Consider the following 19144-nt stretch of genomic DNA (forward strand, 5'->3'; position numbering starts at 1 on the left):
TCAAGAAAGCAGCCTTCTTGAGTCTCATTGGTGCAACACTGGTGCACAATGGACACAGAAAAAGTCTGTATTTGCTGCCATATCAGTAATCTGTGAACGTTTCCCCTCAGTAACAATCTCATAAATCCCATATCAGTTAATATTATTATTGTTATGGCTGTTTCCAAAGCCAGATATGTAAACGGATAGAGATGGATACAACAAAAATAACTGTCAGCAGATGTTTTGGGTATTTGTATATTTTCTTATGTCGACCTTTGACTGATGTTTATATCAAGACAATAAGCTACTAATAAACATAAAGATAAACACATCAACAGAATGACTGGACATGAAAGCAGAACACATTCTTGATTTTTGGTTGTTTTTTTGTTTTTTTTTACGTTTGCTTACAAAACATGGCTGTGTTTAATCTTTTCTAATACTGATGATTTTTTTTTTAAAACATATAAAGCAATTTGGAATTAATTTTGCATATACCCTGTTTGCATACCTGTGTGAGAAATCAAACACCTTTCACCTCTGTGCACAGACACCAAAAGAAGAGGGAAAATCAATTATCTTTTTTAATTACATTATCTAAGCATAGATGCATTAACTTGTGAAAAAGGTAGAAAAAACAGCAAGTCTTTCTCAATAAGTTAAACCTCTCTGGCCGAAGAGCGGGGCCGGCTCACAAAACACAAGATTTCCCGTAAAGCATTCAAATTCATAGAAACAAAAGACAAGGAGTGAACTCGTGTCGCTGAAATAAAAGTGCGTCTCCTTGTTGAATTTAACTTGTTAAAAAAAAAACAAATGAACATAGAAGATACAAGTGGCTTATGTTACAGTCCTTCCACCCTTTTCCACAGGGCTCTGCAAGCATTTTTCATGAAACTTCACAAGTTCCATCGTTTGATCGACAAACAAGAAGCGGAGTTATAGTTGGTAAAAAAAATTATAATAACAATAACAATAATTACAATGACAGTAATAACGAGAAATGTAAGTAATAAACACAGTCCTGTACAGTCAGGCTCATCTTCTGATTGACCACAGCCAAACTGATCAATTATCGATTGGTCTTCAGCAGTGTGACAGACCCGTACTGACTGAAGAAAGGTGGCGGTCGTCTCCTCAGCTGCCCTCGGCTATGGTTTACTGGAAAACGCCTTTCCATTTCATGTCACCCTCTGCTGTGGAAAAAACACACAGGAAAGTAATCATCATCAACCATTTTATCACTATGACTACAGTTCAATTATTAAAAAATATCTTCTACAACTGCGACTCCAAAAAAGTTGGGATGTTGTCATCAACATAAAAAACAGAATGTGATCATTTGCTAATCTTTTATGACATTGTATACATTGAAAACTGAACAAAGACAATGTATTTTATGTTCAAACTGATAAAATTGTTGTTTTTTTATAAATATGCACTTTGAATTCTGAAATTGATGCATTCTCTCTTTATTTACGTTTTACACAACATCACAACTTTTTTTGGAGTCTGGGTTGTATTAATCTTGTAATATACAGTCATGGAAAAAATCATTAGACCACCCTTGTTTTCTCTCATATCTTGTTCATTTTAGCACCTGGTGCAACTAAAGGTGCATTTGTTTGGACAAATATAATTGTAACAACAAAAAATAGCTCATAAGAGTTTCATTTAAGAGCTGATATCTAGACATTTCCCATGGTATTCTTGATAATAACCAAAATCATTATTAATAATTGTGTATCAGGCATTAAAATTAACAAGAAATTGAAGAAAACAAGGGTGGTCTAATAATTATTTCCATTACTGTATATGTACAATTGACAGCTGCTCTGCAACTGATCTCCACTATAATACACCACAAAAAAAAAAACAGCAGCAGATATATAAACTTTACTTTTTTCGTAAATATACACTTTAAAATTGTATTTATTTATTTTTTTTATTTGCGTGCGGACAGCGTGGAGTCAGGGTTGCATAAATCTTAATAATATACACCATTGCTCATAAAGCTGGTATAATTTTGTTTTCAGACACATTTTAGTTAACTTTTGTTTCATTTTCATTGTGATATGTTTGGAAGAGATTGATTAATAAAGTTTTGAGAAGATATACACTTTATCTGTCAAGAATAAATCACATAAATCACACGCCCGGTAAAAAAGGCTAAATATCACATTATAAACTGAAGATAATTTTGATACCAATGTGTGCGAAACAAAGCTGTTCCTAACGCATTTGGATCTGATGTGTCACTCAGTAAAACTCTGGTGTGGACGAAACAACTGGATCAAGATTCGGCCTTTTCTTCAAGCCTTTGGACAAACTTTCACACTGGCTTAAATAGAAATTAGTGTGATGTGTGTTTTTAGTGGAAAAGTAGCACTCAAACAGTAATATCAGAGCACAAAAAAATCCCATTAGTTAGTCCCAGTTGCAGTCTTGACTGGTAATGACAGTAAAATATTTCTTTACAAGCACTTTGTCACACCAGAGAGGATAAATGAAGCCTTAAGGCCATTTAGAGAATAAATAAAGGTGCGTCATGACTGCTGTGAAGTCACGACAATTTGATTTGCCCATGTGGGTCCACGTAGAGATGATGCTGCAGGATGTCATCACCAAAACTGTCAATAAACTGAACCAGAATCAAAAGGCAGTAATGTATTTTTTCACCTGCATAGCTATAGCCAATATATGCCGCCTCATTGTAAGGCTTCTGAAATGTTTGATTGCTTATAATTGACAGAGAGCATGTTCGGTGTTCCTCACCTCACTGGGGTTTGTAGTAGAGGTCGTTCCCACAGAGCGTTCAGTCCAGTTCATGTACCTCGTCCTGCAGGGAGACTGAGGGCCGCGCGGCCTCGCTCAGACGTTTGGTCATGATGTCCCACTGTGGAGCCAGGACTTTGGATTTAGAGCCTGCAGACGGAGCAGAGAACAAGAGCATCTGCTGACACACACATTCAACAAAGGATAAAGTCTTCTGCCCCCTGGTGGCTCCACAGAGTACTCATTTCTTATGACTAAACCTCATATTCATGTCTGTGTTCTTCTAACCTTATCACGTTTGGAAAGAACAAATCCATAAGATTAATTGAACTGACGTCAGGTTTCCACATTTCACACCTTTTCAATCAGAGCTCACCAATGTGATCAACTTCCATTAATCACTTGCTTTTTTTGAATTACATTTAGTCATTTAGCTTTTATCCAAAGCGACTTACAGAAAAAGGGAAACACTGAGAAATATCAAATAAACAGCAATGTGTAAACAGTTAGGTAATGCGATGGTTAGTTTGAATCAAGCCCTCTATGGGTTATCTTATTCACAAACAACCAGCAGCCTGTATTTGCCAAATAATAACAGTTCACAAAATGACCTTCAAATCATATGTATAAATATCAATTAGCATGTTCATCAGCAATTATTACTTAATTCATATAAAGCTATTACTTTAAAATAACTTTAATAAGCTTATTTGCCAACAAACATTGAATATGAAGCAGTATTTCTCATTATTTTATACCTGTGAAGTCTGACATGGAAATAATTAAAACGCTTCGGAATTGCTGACTTCGATCCAAAAATATGGACAGCAGGTTGTTTTTACATGGATGCTTGTGTACAGATAGTAAACCACAAGCTGATTAGTAAACTTAAAAGTAATTAGGAGGGGTGGGCTTTCTGAACTTTGCACAGAGCCAGGCTAACCATCCAGCTGCTTCCAGTCTTTATGCTAAGCTAGGCTAAGCTAAGATAAACTAAGCTAAACTAAGCTAAGCTGAGCTAAGATAAACTAAGATGAGCACCTCCTGGTTTTGAGCTCCATGCTTAACAAAATAGTCTGGGTGGGGTTGTATGAGGTACTTGTCTATCTTCAGTTTATTATCTACAGAAGATGGTGATTGGCACGTTCCCAGCTTGGAGAAGCAGGCAGGACTACCAGCACAGAAGCTAAACAATGAAGTGCTTTGGATAAGGGCGGCAGCTAAATGTTTTTAAACCACCGGAAAAAGTGTATCAAAATTATATCAGTTTAAGTGTCACTATATTTAGAATATTTTCATCACTTTGCCATCAGGCAGCCCTTTTTGACAGGGAACTGAAGCCGTTCTATGCTCTCTTTTTAGTTAGTTAGTTTGTTTGTGTTATGTGTGATTTTGATGAATCGGAACTAACTTTAAAAGACCAAAGTTACACAATAACCAGACAACCAGCAACCAGACTCCAATTTTGTCAATGGAGTCTGGTGGCTTTAAAACAAGCATACAACAGCTTCAGTTCTCTACATGTAAACTTAAAACAGGGCTGTCTGGTGGTTAGGTAAAACAGTGAAAATGTTCTAAATATAGTGTATACTTAAAGGGATATCTATTTTTTTGTCTAAAATATGTTTATCTACTGTATACACTGATCTTGGTTAAGTGCCTCATACAACCTTTAAAGCTCTTTCACCGTCTTCACCCTCTCACAGCAATGTTGAAAAAAATATTGTTAAATGTTGAACTATTCATTTAAATTTCAGCCCTGTCCAGGAGAGTGGTATAGTTAAAAAAAACAATCAATTTGAAATCTATGGAAAAAAATCGAAGTAAATAATGCAAATATTGTTAGAATTACCGATATTTCCGTTCTTCTAACAAATTAAACATGATACGAATGACTAAGTTGATTAATTGGAGGTAAACAAATAAAAAATAAAAATCCCTAATACTTGATCCTGGCAGCTTTCCAACCTAAATCTCCCCCTGGTGTGTTATCCCAGCCTGGGCCTGAGGTGGGCTCACAGACCAGTGGAGATGCTCTCCCTCAGGATACACTTACCGAGCCCTCCTCCTCCTCCTCCTCGCTGTTACCATGACAACATAGACTGTAGCCTCCAGCTAAAGCAGCAAGGCCGATCCGATCCTCCCGCAATCTCTCTCTTTCTCTCTGTCTTTCTCTGGCAGACTCTCACTCTCTTGATCTCTCAGTCTGTCTCTTCCCCTCTCTCATTTCACAGGGGAGAGGGGAAAGTGGGACATAACCCAAAAAAATAAGAGCCCCACACAAACTCCTAACCCTTCAGCGGTGGATCTTAACAGCGTGCTGTAGCCGTCGACTGAGCCGCGGAGCTCAGATGTGCCTTTACGTTCTCATTGAATATCCAAATAATCGAAGTGTCGCAAAGATATGGAAAGCTTTAACATTTAAGTGTCATGTAATATTTGAAAGTTAATGTTAATGCAGTTAAAATAGTTAAAAATATTCTGTAATGACGAAACAATCCCATTTAAATTAGTTTAAAAGATAATAATGACAGCAATATTCTACTCCAGTAATTTCATGCATATGAACAACTATCTTTAGAGTCAAATTTGCACATAAAGAAACAAAAAAACGCAGCTGAAAGTCTCATATTTAAACTGCTAAAGCAATTAGTAATTTAGATTAGGTGATCAAGATTATGTGATTGGACCCAAAAAAATACTTTTTTCCATTTTATATCATCCTCATTTTAAAATATAGCAGGAGGATAAAAGATATTAACAACCAAAAAGGCTCTATAATCATGATTCAACATTTGGAGTTCAGTGAAAGTGAAACACAAACACACTGCGCTCGTTCCTCTCACTCACCATCCAGTCCGTTGTGCTGTTCATAGCTGCGCTTGCCCAGGATGGTGGGTGAGCCGTTGTTGAGGATGGGAGAGGCCTTTATGGGCGTCAGGCTGCCCGTGGAGATGGACGCTCCACGAGGCGGGGGGTCGGGTTTGGCTGGACGGGGATGTGCTTCTGTAGGTGAGAGAAGAAAGCATGTGAAGAGAGGTGGAGGGAGACAAAGGCAGAGAAGACGACAAGGAGCTACAGAGGATTACCAGACAAGAAATTACTGAGTCATAGGCGGCAGAATATTTAGAAAATGTTGATCTGGAACAAGATGTGAAACTGCAAACATATTTAGTTGGTATTCATTTTGAGGTTCCACAAATGACTCAGTGATTCAGATTAAAACAAGATATTTTAACAAAAATTTAACTGGCTCTGATTGTTTTTTTTTACTTTTTTGCCATGTAATATTTGCATTCTGTGTAGAAGTAGTCATGACCAAAACAACAGTTTGCAAAAGTAAATTAACATTCCAAAATAACCGCACGTACAAAAAAATAGGCCTTTAGATTATCGAGCCATGCTAGCATGCTGAGCTAAATGCTAACATTGTAAAAGTAACAACACGATCATGCTGATGTTTTACACAAAGTAGAGCTGAGGCAGATGGTAATATCATTAGTTTCATAATTGGTTTTGCTGATGTTTGGTCCAAAATTGGAGAACTGGAAATAAACCTTTTGACCCGATGATGGTGCTAAAGAACGCATTAAGGGATCACCAAAATGATGACAATTAATTCGTACAGGGACCGGAATATTTGTAGCAAATAATTCAGAGGGTCAACAAATTCAGTACAATTAATCCCCTGGGAACCATGACAATCTGTACAAAATGTCGTGGCAATCCAGCCGATCGTTGTTGAGATATTTCAGTCCCGACCAGGGTGGTGGGATGACAGGCTTGCATCAAGTCATAGAGCCACATCACTAACAACACCACACCCACATTTAAAACAAACAGAAGCTCAGACATAAAAGATGCAGCGACATTTTCTCACCTAAATACCGAACCACAGACTCCAGAGGTTTACGTTCCACAGGTTTCAGAGGCGGAGGCTTTTTTACCCCGTCTGGCAACCGCAGGGCACCTGCAGAAAATCATTGCAGGAACTTGGTAAATTAAAACTTAAATGTGTCCCACAGCCCACGTGTGAGGGCGAAAAAAAAAGGCTCTTACACTCTGCTTTGATGGCTGCTGTGTTGACGGGGAGGTAGGGGTGGCGGGCCAGGAATCGCGGCCTGATGATGTCTTGGCAGATCCGACGTGCCATCTGCGTCAGGCCGGTAGTCTGCAGGTAGAAAGCCTGTCGCGTCTTCACTGCGAATTTGGGGCTGCCACTGTGCCGCAGGGGCAGACCGTGGGGGCTCTGCAGAAACAAATCATAAGACACCATAAACACACAGAAACATGAGTTCATGGTGTTGATCTGATAAACACTGATGGACCAGGAAGAGGTTCAATCATCAGCTGATTATGGCAGAGAAAACATTTGAAGTAAATGCTTATCTGAAATTGATTCAATCACTTGGACGTATTAATACTGGTTGGTTAAATGGAACTGACTGGAATGCTTCCCAAAATACACCATCCATTTAACACACTGGCCCGGCTAATGCAGACAGATAGTTAATAGAGTGTTTTTTCCTCATCTGGATCCTCGGTGCCTTGCCATGTCTCTACACTGTCATTCAATATGTGCTGTGTGTGAGTCTGACTGTGTGTTTGTGTGCGTGCCTGTCTATGCGCGTGTGTGTGTACATACAGATGTGTATGTGGGGGAGGGAGGGGTGGGTTTTGTCATTTTATTGTCTGTTTTTAATTCTTATTTTTTTGTAAAGCACTTTGTGTTACATTTCTATGTATGAAAAGCGCTATATAAATAAAGTTTGATTTGATTTGAGTTAGTCGTACCTAATGTGGCTTGTTCACACACATTGACAGTATTTACATTTACAAATCCATTCAAAAAACAAGCATTTTAAAAGTTGTTTGCTTGTCGTCTAGCAGAGGGTCCTGACAAAGCAGGAATTCAGACTTTTTACAAATCTGCATCGTGATGTAGTTATTTCAGCATACTTTTGAATCTTTTATATTCGTTAAACAAAATGTGTTTGTTTTGGGTTTAAACCACTGTGAGATGCAGTTTTCTGGAGATGTTGATGAAATAAACTGATTATCTTTGGAGTGTAGAGGGGGAAAAACTATTTGAAGACGTTGATGAAAATAAGAAGCCTGAATGAACGTACAAACTTAACTTTAGGTTCAACTTTCCAGAGGATGAGAAGCAAAATATTTTCTCTGGAGGAGGAAGAGTAGGGTAAGGCTGCGGGCAAACAGTAAGGCTGTTGTTTGGAGTTTGCAGAATAAATAAACTAAATGTCCAGTCGTCTGTGTGTGTGTGTGTGTGTGTGTGTGTGTGTGTGTGTGTGTACCATGCTGCTGCGGTTAGGTCCAGGCCTCTCTCCATCCAGTCTTGTGGGCATCTTCAGCCCGCCGTACTTCTTCCAGTAAGTCCAGCATGAAGCGCACAGGCGACACTGCATGTTGGGAGGTCCCCAAGAGTACCACTGGTAGGAGCTGCTGGCTACACACACAGACACACACAATCACATAGACAAGCATAAACAGAAGAAAGTGAGTGCTGTGTAACAGTGCAACACACGCACATGCATTATAAAAACGTGCCCACAATGGCTCACAATGCACAAATAACCATGAACACGTGCTCATGTGTATGCAAGCGAGAGCACAACCTTTAATCATTCATCACTGAATTAACTACAACCACTAAAATAACTAAAATAATACTCTGCTGCAGGGCACGTAACTCTATTCTCTCTGTGCTCTGCAGTTTGTCAATCCAGTATTAAATGTGTGCCACATACGGAGAGTGCAACGCTGATCTGTGCTCTGAAATATATGTCTTTGTCATTGGGCAAAAGGTCCATAATAACCTTTCAGCATGTTGTAAATCATGTAGTCTGAGAGAAAACTAAACTTCTGCACCTCCTCTTAGCTCCGTTTTAGGCTTCGGAAAATCTAGCCTGTGACGGTAGACACTGGCCAATCACAGGTGATTTTAGAGAGCGTGTGCTCCTATTGGCTGTTCTACAAATGCTGATGTGCGTGTATGTCCATTTAGATGGTGAAATCCTGATTCAATGTCAGACAGTCCTGCAGAAAAAGTTTCTATTCCAGCATTAGCAACATCTGCAGACACTGCAAAGCAGCCGAAAAAAAAGGAAGATGGACTTTTCAAAAAAAGTCTGATAATTAATGCAATAAAACATCAATATCTGCGTTTCAGGTATGGAGAGTTATAAATTATACATATACATTAATGATGGTTACTGTACAGGTTACTGTATGAAGCATGTACATACTGCATGAGGACTTTCCAAAAGTCTACCTGCCTCAGCTTTCATGCTTTAGTTAGTGGACATTTGCAACTTGTTATAATGAAAACACAGAAGATACTAAAGAGTATGCATTAGATGATCAGCTCAGGATTTGGTTGTTGAGATATTTTTGTTAGATGTTAACTGCACTATAATTTGTAATGTCATTTCACACTGTATTGTATATACTGTTCCTATTTTTTATATCCTCTTTTTTTATATTTCTTCTTGTTTATGTTGCGTCTTTAATATTTGTTATTTTATTGATGCTTCTTCTATTTTTGCTATCCACTTGATGCTGTAACACTGAAAACTTCCCCGTTGTGGAACGAATATCTTAAGTTATAAATCACAACAACAAAAATAATGCAACGAGTATCATGAGATACTGTAACCATATATACTAAATCACAAACACGCATCAAATTAAAGATGTTTTACTCTTGTGTTTACAAGTAAAAACAAAAACAAGCCTCTAACAGCACCACATCATCACATTATTAACTGAGACTCCAGAGTACAGCCATATTAAATAAATTTGTTTTGGCCCCGTGTGCACACTAAACCAGCAATTTTCTCATCAAACTTTTCCACAGCGGTTTGCAGAGCGGATGTATTTTAAAAGGCCGGCTCGGTGTTTAGTGTATTAGTAAATTTTAGAAGACAACCTCTCTTCTCTTCCAACTTTCTCTGACATTTTCAATGTGAATTTAGCCGATCATAAAGCACAAAGTGATTAAGCTGTATTAATGTTAATCTGGTTGTTTTGTTTGGTATATTTGAGGAACTTATCTCAGATGTGCAAAAAGCAAAAGCTAATTTATCTGTAAACTGATTCTTATAAAAGGCATTTATATAATGTTACTTTTATAGTTCTGTTTTTCAACTCAAGGTGAAAGCATATTCAGCGTGCAGCAGCCTCTTTTCAATACGGCTGCACCTGTGAAGGCCAAAGCAGTTATCCCAAGTTCATCACGTGCAATTAAGCAAGACTCACTGGAATATTCTGAAATCAAAACAATTTAAAAAAAAGATATTTTAAAAAGCAAATGAAGAGCAGCTGTTGCAGTTTCATGAAAAGAGCAAATAAACAGGTGAATGACTTACTGTAGCAGCTTTCACAGGCTCTGCCGAGGCCGGGGGTCTGCGCCGAGCCCGGAGGTCCTGGGACCCCTGGTATCCCTGGGACCCCCGGGACCCCTGGGACCCCCGGGACCCCCGGGATACCCGGGATCCCAGAGACCCCCGAGACCCCTGAAACCGCCGCTCCGTTCACCAGAGCTGGTTTTACATTGTTACTCAGCTGGTTGGGGTTTGGCTTGTTACTGGAGGGGCACAGAAACAGGGAGAGGGTCAGACCACAACAGATCTTACTTTAATCTCTCAGGAATAACAGAAATATTGGTGAAGTTGTAAAAAAAAATAAGTCCAAACATTTCTAATTTCAACAGTTTTTTTTTGTGTTTTTTTTTATGCAGAGCTTTATCATTTATTTACGTCCCTACAACCTGCAGCCCATCACAGTCTGACACCAGGGCAGAGTGTGATACTACAAAACAAAGTACACTTTACAGCTTTTAGATTATTTTGTGTTTGGCAATGTATTGCCTCGGCCAGCTTCCAGCAAATCTAGCGAGTGTTGCAAGGGTGCAATAAGTAGAGCGTCCAAGGGATCATTGTGCATTTGTTGTGTGTAGCAAGTATGTGGATGAGTGATTCAATTATGAAGCGAATTTTAAGAAAACTTTTGAAATGTCGTAAAAAGAAAAACGAATTAAGGCCAGCTTGAAGAATAAAAAAAAAAGGTGAAGCAAATAAATCAGACTACAGCATGAGGTTCCTCATGGCTGTGATCTGCCAGCAAACAGAGTAGAAGTAGTAAAGGTTGTGAAACGGAAACAAAACAAGCCACCATAGCCATCATAACCATGTATGAGAGAAAATGGAGAGAGTATATAAGTATATTAGAACCCCTATTTAAAAAAAAAAAAGTTTGGACGCTGTCTAAAACAGAGTGTGATAATTTCCTAATCCTTTTTGACATATACACTTACAGGCCACTTGATTAGGTGAAGTGTGTACCTAATAAAGTGGCCTGTATGGTCTTCTGAATAACTTGGTTGTAACAAGTGGTTATTAGAGTTACTGTTGCCTTTGTGTCATCTCACAACCAGTCTGGCTGTTCTCCTCTGACCTTTGGCTTCAACAAGGCACTTTGGCTCGATGGATATTTTCTCTTTTTTACATTTACATTTAGTCATTTAGCAGATGCTTTTATCCACAGCGACTTACAGGAAGAATAAAAGCAAACAATCAAGATATAGTGCAAAAAGAGCTATTAGTGCATCAATAAGTGCTAGTGACAATTCTTTAAGGAGTAGAATTATCATGTGGTCTAGGAGAGAAGATGCTCTCTGAAGAGATGGGTCTTCAGGAGGTTTATTTAAAAGGTAGAGAGGGACGCCCCTGCTCTGGTAGGAACTAGTAGTGTGTTCCACCAGCGGGGAACAAGAAATGCAAAGAGTCTGGATTGCCTTGGACCAACGGGGGGTAGAGCCAGGCGCCGTTCATTGGAAGAGCGCAACGGTCGTTAGGTAGCATATGTCTGAATCAGGGCGTTCAGGTAGGTAGGAGCAGTACCGGAGACCATTCTCTGTAAACCCTAGAGATGGCTGTGTGTGAAAATCCCAGTAGATCAGCAGTTTGTGAAATACTCAGACCAGAACAACCATGCCACGTCAAAGTCACTTCTATCACCTTTCTTCCCCATTCTGATGCTCAGTTTGAGCTTCAGCAGCTCGTCTTCACCAAGTCTACATGCCTAAATGCATCGAGTTGCTGCCATGCAAACTTGTTTTTTTTAGGTTCAACCTTATAATATTGAATTTGATGCATTCTTTTTGTTAACGTTTTATGCAGCACCCCAACTTTTTAGAATCGGGGTTGTGGTTGGGGAAAATAGCTCAAGGCACACACACACAGACCCGCACAGACAAACACACACACACACACACTTGCAAATGCCCTGACTCACTGTGACTTGAACAAACTGCAGGAGTGACGTAGTCTCGTTCTCTCTCTTTCTCTCTCTACACTCTAAGTTACTCACTCACCCCGACGAGCTCTCAGGTACAGATTGATTTAAAGTGAATTGGTTCTCTGTAGCACCAACGTAATGAGTTAGGTACCCAACTCTAGATAATACAGGCCAAAGAGAAAAGATAACATTCATCATTCTGCTGCCAGAGACAGCAGTTATTACTGATACTGTACTGAGAGCCGTCACGAATACTAATAAAGTGAGAGAAGGGTTTGTGCTCCGACATCAGCTGCAAACATTAATATAATATAGATGCTGCTGTAGTGAGTCAGAAGAGAACTTTAAACTTTTCTTCATAAATCTATGCATTCAGATAGAAACCTTGCACAGAAAGTTGAAGTGAGGTACTTACTAGTTCGGGATGTAGACCTGCTTCAACTTGCTTTCTGCCTCGGCTGCTTTTAATCGTTTCTGGAGCAGAGACAGAGACGAAGGAGGAGGAGGAAGAAGAAGAGGAGGGGGGAGGAGGAGGAGTTTTTATTGATTTTAAGACAGATAATAGAATTTTCCTGAATTAAACTGTCTCATTTCTAATAAAAAAGACACTTATAATTATATTTTTGTTTTAATTTGGAGCTATTCTAATGATAGAATACAAATATATGACAAAACATTCTTAAACTGTGGTAAAAAAACAACAACAAAGAAACAAAAAACAAAAAAGGGACTGTTGGCCAGAAAAGACGCTAGTCAAAAATAAAAGAATTAACAAGGATAAACAGTAATTCTATTTTCCTTAGGGACGTTAATCAGATGCAAGCAAAAAGGTCAATGTGTAACACTAATTGGGCTATAAACACTGAAAAAATACAGCTAGCTACAAATGAGAAAATGCCCATAAAGGGTTACTTTAAATCCCTGAGGTATAATGAATGTTTTTACCTGCTGTACATATCTGTCTGTTGTCTTCCACATGTAGTAATACTCAATAATACTTGTCAGGGACTTCCAGGGCAGCTGGAGAAAGAGAGGAGGCATACAATAATTATTATTTCAATGTTATTAAAATGGTGCAAACACCGAAAGAGAAACATGTAATATTTTCTACACACACTCAACTGTCAGGACGCCTTTTAGCAGTTGGATTTAGCACTCCCACGTGTTAAATGAATGTCTTTAGCCCACTGGATTTTACTCATCTGTCAGAAAAATACCGTTTCATACAAAGAGATTCTTTATAATCAAGCAACACAACTGGCAACGACATTTTTGCTCCTGAGCTGAAGTTTCACTCTTAAGTTCCCTCCGAGAAGTTTGAAAAGGAAAATGAGCTGTCAAGTTGATGCCCCACCCATGATGATGGTCTCGTCCTGCTGTTGGAGAGGAGGCTGGGGTTGGGAGCACTGACGGCAGCCAGCCACCAGGTGGTGGAGTGATGCACACAGTGAGAGCTCGGCACAATGTGTGTGTTAATAATGTCCACAGCATTCTTCTCCGGCTGAAAGGCAGCTTTCTCCGGGCGTTTAACTAAACACTCGCACTTCTCAGAGATATTTCTGTGGAATGTTTCTCTGGATAAATGCTCATTGTGATGTTCACTCTTTACTGTGAGCTGGCTGAAATCTTAGCTTACAAGACCACCATTGTGCTTGAGAGTTGTTCTATCTTACATCAGCTAAATAACTAAATGAAGTCAAGGAGAAGTCAAACTAACTCTGTGGGTTCTGTATGAGAAGCAGCAGTTATGGGGGCACTGAATAGCTACTGCAAACATCTTTAAATTAGACTCCGGGCATCCCACACCAAGTGCTCAATATCCTCCCAACCTGTATCTCCACTGTGCTATTTAAAGCTGGAGTGCAGGACTTTTACATATGCAGTAAATGAAGGAGCGTTACATTTAAGCCCTTGCCAAACAAGTTCACACACTGATTCACTAAGCTGATTTAGCTTATCGCCGCCAGGAAAAGCCCTCTATATTTCACAGTATACTGGAGTTGTGATGTTTGTCTGTTTTTTAGTTTTTCACGCTCACCAAAAATTACGTACTGCACTATGTTTTGTTAAAATTATGGTACAGTGCCTTTCAAATGTGAAGGAATTATTTGCAAAGGAAGACATGAAGAGAGCACTCCTGGAGGAGTGGGAGATTACATTTAGCAAGTCTGTGTTGACAACGTTTGTGTTATTACTCTCACTGCCAGAGGGAGGAGTCAAAAGTTTTCAACCTTATGATTAATGAGAATAACTTGACATTTTGTTCAGTTTCATGCTGAGATTTCTGATGATATTAACATACAATATTTGTGTATAATCATAAGCATCTGTTGTAGTGAGGGCTGCACAATTAGTCGAATCTTCGTCTCAATTACAATTTTGGCTTCCCACATTTGAATGAACATGATCGACTGTGTTCTTAGGCGCCTTTCCATTAGTCTCTTTTCCCTCTAGTGAGCCGCTATGGGTGTGATCCGCCCAACTTCAGTGGTTAGCGGCTCAGAAAATACCTCCCTGAGGCAGGTACTTTCTGAGCTGCTACTGACTAGCTGATGCCGATTGGATACACTTGAGGCGGCGATTTCGCGCATGTATGATTTATTTGCAGACTGGTGCAAACTGGACGCTGCTCTGCTGCCTGTAGCTGGGAGGGACCGCTGCGGTAGGACTGGGCCGCTTGTGAGTGCTTTGGGACGGCGGCTGCTACTCATTAAGAAGAGTAACGAGTCTCCAAAAGTCTCCAATAACACGAGAAAAAGTCGCTAGATTTGTTTCTAGTCGCTTTTTTTGAAAAAGATTCGCTAGAGGGGTCTGAATAGTCGCTTAATATAGTGACAAAAGTCGCTAAGTTGGCAACAGTGTTTGCCACGTCGGTATGTTGTTGCTACAAAAGTACCTGTATGGGAACAGAGGCCGAGGGGAACTAACTAGTCAGCATTGCCAAAACACTCAGCTGCTTTACAAAAAGTACTTAGAGAGTACTCAATTGAAACACGCCTATTGACATGAAATTAAGTGTTTTCTAAACTAACATCAAGCCACCAGCGAGCGACCGAAATGTTTTGGCTTCATTTTTGTGGAGCTGTCACACCACTTCATGTGTGCCCTGCAGCAGCAGCCGGTGAAAAAATTTTCTTAATGTTGCGGCTGCAGTTGAGAGAAGGAGAGTGATATAGAAGAGAGGGCAGACGGGCAAAACGAAAGTCTAATGTTTGGCGTAAAAGGTGAAGAGCTAGTCTAGAAATTGGTATAACAAGTACGCTCAACTGAAATAACATGAACACCAACTTTACATCCAAAATGTGATGATTAGTGATTGTAACAGTCCAAAGCTTGACATTTTGACACATAAGCCAATGAAGGTTATCATAAGGCTATTGTAAAAAGATTCTTACATAAAGGCATACAGGAAGTCAAAACTTGACTTCATTTTATTCCCCGTTACCATCCTTAAAGACCCAGAGCTCCCTTTTATTTAAAAAAAACTCATTGGATCTACACAAATGACCTATTTTGGATTCAAAAGTGCGATTTTTCGCCAAAAGGAGACAAGTTTTCATCCCTGCTTTTATTGGTTTGCTACTCACAAAATCTTGCTGGATGTCGGTGAAGTCTTTGCCGTATTTCTCAAGTGCCTCCTCGAACAGGTTGGCCTCCGAGGCGCTCCACTCCTCCATTTCATCCCTGCAGAGAACGGGCCCACCCTGAGGCACCAGTGCTGCGATGGCTCGGGTCATGTCGTAGCCCGTGGCATGGAGGGTGTCCATGGCGTGAAACTAAACACGAGACAGGAACACACGTTAGTCTTAGGTCTTGTTATTGTTGTTTAAAAACACTTATGCAATGAATTTCTAATGATTTGTTGGGAGGAAGATGACTTGGATGGTTTGTTCAGTCCGCTGAGTTGATATGCAGCCCTTCGTTCAAGGCTTTGGGCTGTGTGTGTGTGTGTGTGTGTGTGTGTGTGTGTGTGGTTAGCTAGAAGGTCTCTCAACAATGTTTTATATATGAGGATGAGATCTAGAGCAGAATAGACCCACACCAGGCTACTGGGGCCAACTGCTTGTTACAGATAACCACACACAGGCCTCAACAATCACTAACAGATACACAAACACATTAACACACACATGTGTGCACTACAAGCTTTGCTTTGATTAACACAACAGCGGTGTGATGCTGATTTAACCCAAGGCTGCTTTCATGTATGTGCATGAGGAGCTCACCAAGGTGATGTCTCTGGAGGCTGCAGCAGCACTCATGTGCAGGCTGGGCTGCCGGACAGAACTGCTGCAGTCCAAGGCTCTGGCGAACGTACCTACTGACCTGCGGGACACAGACATGACACAAAACATGAAGAAAATGAACATACAGAGAGACAGAAAGATAAGCTCTGGGATTTGCTTTCACCATCTGGAATTGGTGATCAATATAGTTCCATCTGACGGCCTTTTTCTGAAGCATTTATGCACCAGAAGAAAAATCCAGAGCTCCCTGATAAAATATTCAGTGTTGTAGTGTTGCAGAGAAAATGATAAAACTCCAGCCAATTTACACTGAATGGGATAAAAATGCTAGGCAACCATATCTAGCTGGGAAAAAAAGACAGAAAAGAGGAAACGGGTTGAGGTACTTTGAAGGAATACCTAGACATTTAGGGGAAAATGCTTTTTTTTGCTTTAATGCGGAGACAAACTCTCTAAGGCCCAGATCAGACCGAGCACATGGTGTAACACACTGCCTTTTTTGATGACACTCCAATCAGACTGCACTTTTTACAGTTTGCTGCATCTTTTTTCAAAGGCAACCACCAAACTACCTATCCTTTGTACCTTTTATTTTTTTTAAATAGGCTAGGAGGCACTTACTCTGGCTCAGATTGAGGGTGAGCAGCTGTTCCCAAATAGTACATTGGACACGTGGAGTCTGACAATCTGCTCTCAATTCATTCAATCGGACAGTGGGGAAAAAAAACAAAAAAAAACACATCGGGCAAGTTTGAACCGGGAGCAATTAAGGCACTCCTGTAAAAGACGGTCAGAAACGCAAAAGCAGTGAGCAAAAAGCTTCAGTCTCATTGAAAAACAACTACAGAAAGCCGCTCCAGGCTGCTAAAAAGTGCTCTGTCTGATCGGGGCATACTGCTGCGTTCATGTGATGTTGCAGCTCCACGTGAACACTCTGCGGTTATATACTGATTTGCAGTCCTGATATATTTTATTTTGTAATACTCATTTTCTAGGTGACTAAAATACGTTAAGCTGCTGCTGCTGCTGCCCCTGTCCACAGCAGTACATTGTTTAGCTTCTGTGTCAGTATTCCTGCCTGCTTGTCCAAACTGGGGGGGGTGTTGGCCGCCATCTACTGTAGGTATTACAGTGACTATGGACGAGTACCTCATACAACCCCACTTGAAAAAAACTGTGAACTATCCCTTTAATCACAGAGCCAGTGAGCCATGTCCCCTTGTTTCCAGTCTTCATGCTATGTTAACTGACCATGTCTTGGCTGAGGCTTCATATTACTAGATATAAAAATCAATTTTTCCTGAACTGATTCTCAGCAAGAAAGCATTATGTATCTATAAATATATTTTTATTTTAAGTAATTCTTTGCTTTCGCACTTCTGTGTTGACTTACCGAGCTACTACTAAGAACTGGTCGATCTGTTTCTCCGTCAGAGAGCTGTTGGGGTCCCAGACCTTCTCCTCTAGTTTCTCCAAATCTCTGCCTTCGTCCTCGCCTACACACATACACAACCACACAGACACACAGAGTTATTTCTCCTATGTTGTTCAAGGCCGCTGTGGTTCCATATTGACCACACATGTACAACAGAGTTTGTAAATTCCACATTCAAATTTGATTTTTCTTCCTGGCTTTTCCCCTTCTTGTGTTTTTTAAAAAGTACTACCCCGTGCAAAGCTTTAATGAATCCCACAGTTGAATAGGTGGGGTCTGTCAAGCTGCCAGCCTGCACACAAACCAGCCAACCTGCCTGAGCTTCTAACACATGTAACAGAATTTCATTAACATGGGTTTAATTAGAGAGCTTGGTGTCCCCATGGTGCGTAATTGCAATTTCAGAGGTTTTCCCACCTGCTAAGAATAAAATTCTGGCAAAAACTGAAACCTAAATCTGGCGGAAACATAGTCCTGTTTTAAAAATACTGAATATCTGTACACAATACTGGCGCAGATTGTCTGGAAAATAGCTCTCATACTTGCTTGAATGAAAGTAACTCTTTGTATGTGTAAGGTAAGATGTCTGAACTGATGAAATCAGGGCCACATTTGCATTAGTCGCAGCTTTAAGGTGCTTTCAGACAGCAAGCGGTTGCTCCCGCCGCCTCCATTGTTTTCAATGTAAACCAAGGTCGGCTGCGGTGGCTTGTGAATGTGTACAACTCTTTGCAGCAGCATAAAACCGAGTTTGCAATGGTTCAACTTTTTTCCAACTTGCCACCTTGTGACTATGGCAACCATAGAAACTACAGTAAGGGGAAACAATTCATGATCTGATCTGGCTTACTAACTAGTTCCCTGAATTATTCACGTCTTCATCAGCAGAGAACAAACCGATAAAATAGAAACAGAACCAACTTTAATATCAACAACATTTATCACACTAGTTAGCAAAATGTACTATATTAAGTGTGACATATTAAACATTTACTCTATTTTGAGCTACTACCGACAGATTAAAGAATGCATTTCTATCAATCACATTACATTTGGCTGTAACACAGACATGTTACTATTCCTCAATTTAGTATTCACATTACAGTTAATAATCTAACAATTATGCCATTATTCATGTTGAAACACAGCACAGTGATGCTGTAATGCAGCCGTTGAAAAGCTCTTCCGGCTGGGCAGTCTTGTGCTTGAGGATTAACAAGTTGTCTTACAAAATGACTTGACAGACCGGCTACTGTTCGTACTGTGTGTACTGCAGTGACACAGTGGGTTGAAAGTTTCCCTTTTAGCAATAAACACGCCACATAAACTGGACTAGTCTCATATGAAGCCACTGCTTAGTGAGCAACAGAGTTGAGTGAGTTAGTTT

The 19144-nt window shown here is 39.9% G+C and overlaps 1 protein-coding gene across 2 annotated transcripts in view; it reads right to left on the reverse strand.

Annotated features, from left to right (window-relative positions):
* Positions 1–223: 223 nt before the first annotated feature.
* mta1 (metastasis associated 1) overlaps positions 224–19144 on the reverse strand; it is a 56899-nt gene continuing 37978 nt past the window's right edge. The window contains exons 7-18 of one of the 2 annotated variants that reach the window (XM_059353289.1): positions 17716–17818; positions 16302–16401; positions 15663–15851; positions 13021–13095; positions 12491–12549; positions 10146–10363; positions 8073–8224; positions 6817–7006; positions 6638–6727; positions 5608–5763; positions 2758–2907; positions 224–1175 (exon numbers count right to left, since the gene is read on the reverse strand). In XM_059353289.1, coding sequence (XP_059209272.1) covers positions 2798–2907; positions 5608–5763; positions 6638–6727; positions 6817–7006; positions 8073–8224; positions 10146–10363; positions 12491–12549; positions 13021–13095; positions 15663–15851; positions 16302–16401; positions 17716–17818 — 1442 coding nt within the window. In that variant the 3' untranslated portion in view covers positions 224–1175; positions 2758–2797. Of the gene's footprint in view, positions 1179–2757; positions 2908–5607; positions 5764–6637; positions 6728–6816; positions 7007–8072; positions 8225–10145; positions 10364–12490; positions 12550–13020; positions 13096–15662; positions 15852–16301; positions 16402–17715; positions 17819–19144 lie in introns of both variants that reach the window. The other variant, XM_059353288.1, reaches the window with a different exon arrangement.

This window comes from Centropristis striata, chromosome 16 (genome assembly GCF_030273125.1).
Source record: "Centropristis striata isolate RG_2023a ecotype Rhode Island chromosome 16, C.striata_1.0, whole genome shotgun sequence".
In the NCBI taxonomy this organism is placed as follows: domain Eukaryota; kingdom Metazoa; phylum Chordata; class Actinopteri; order Perciformes; family Serranidae; genus Centropristis; species Centropristis striata.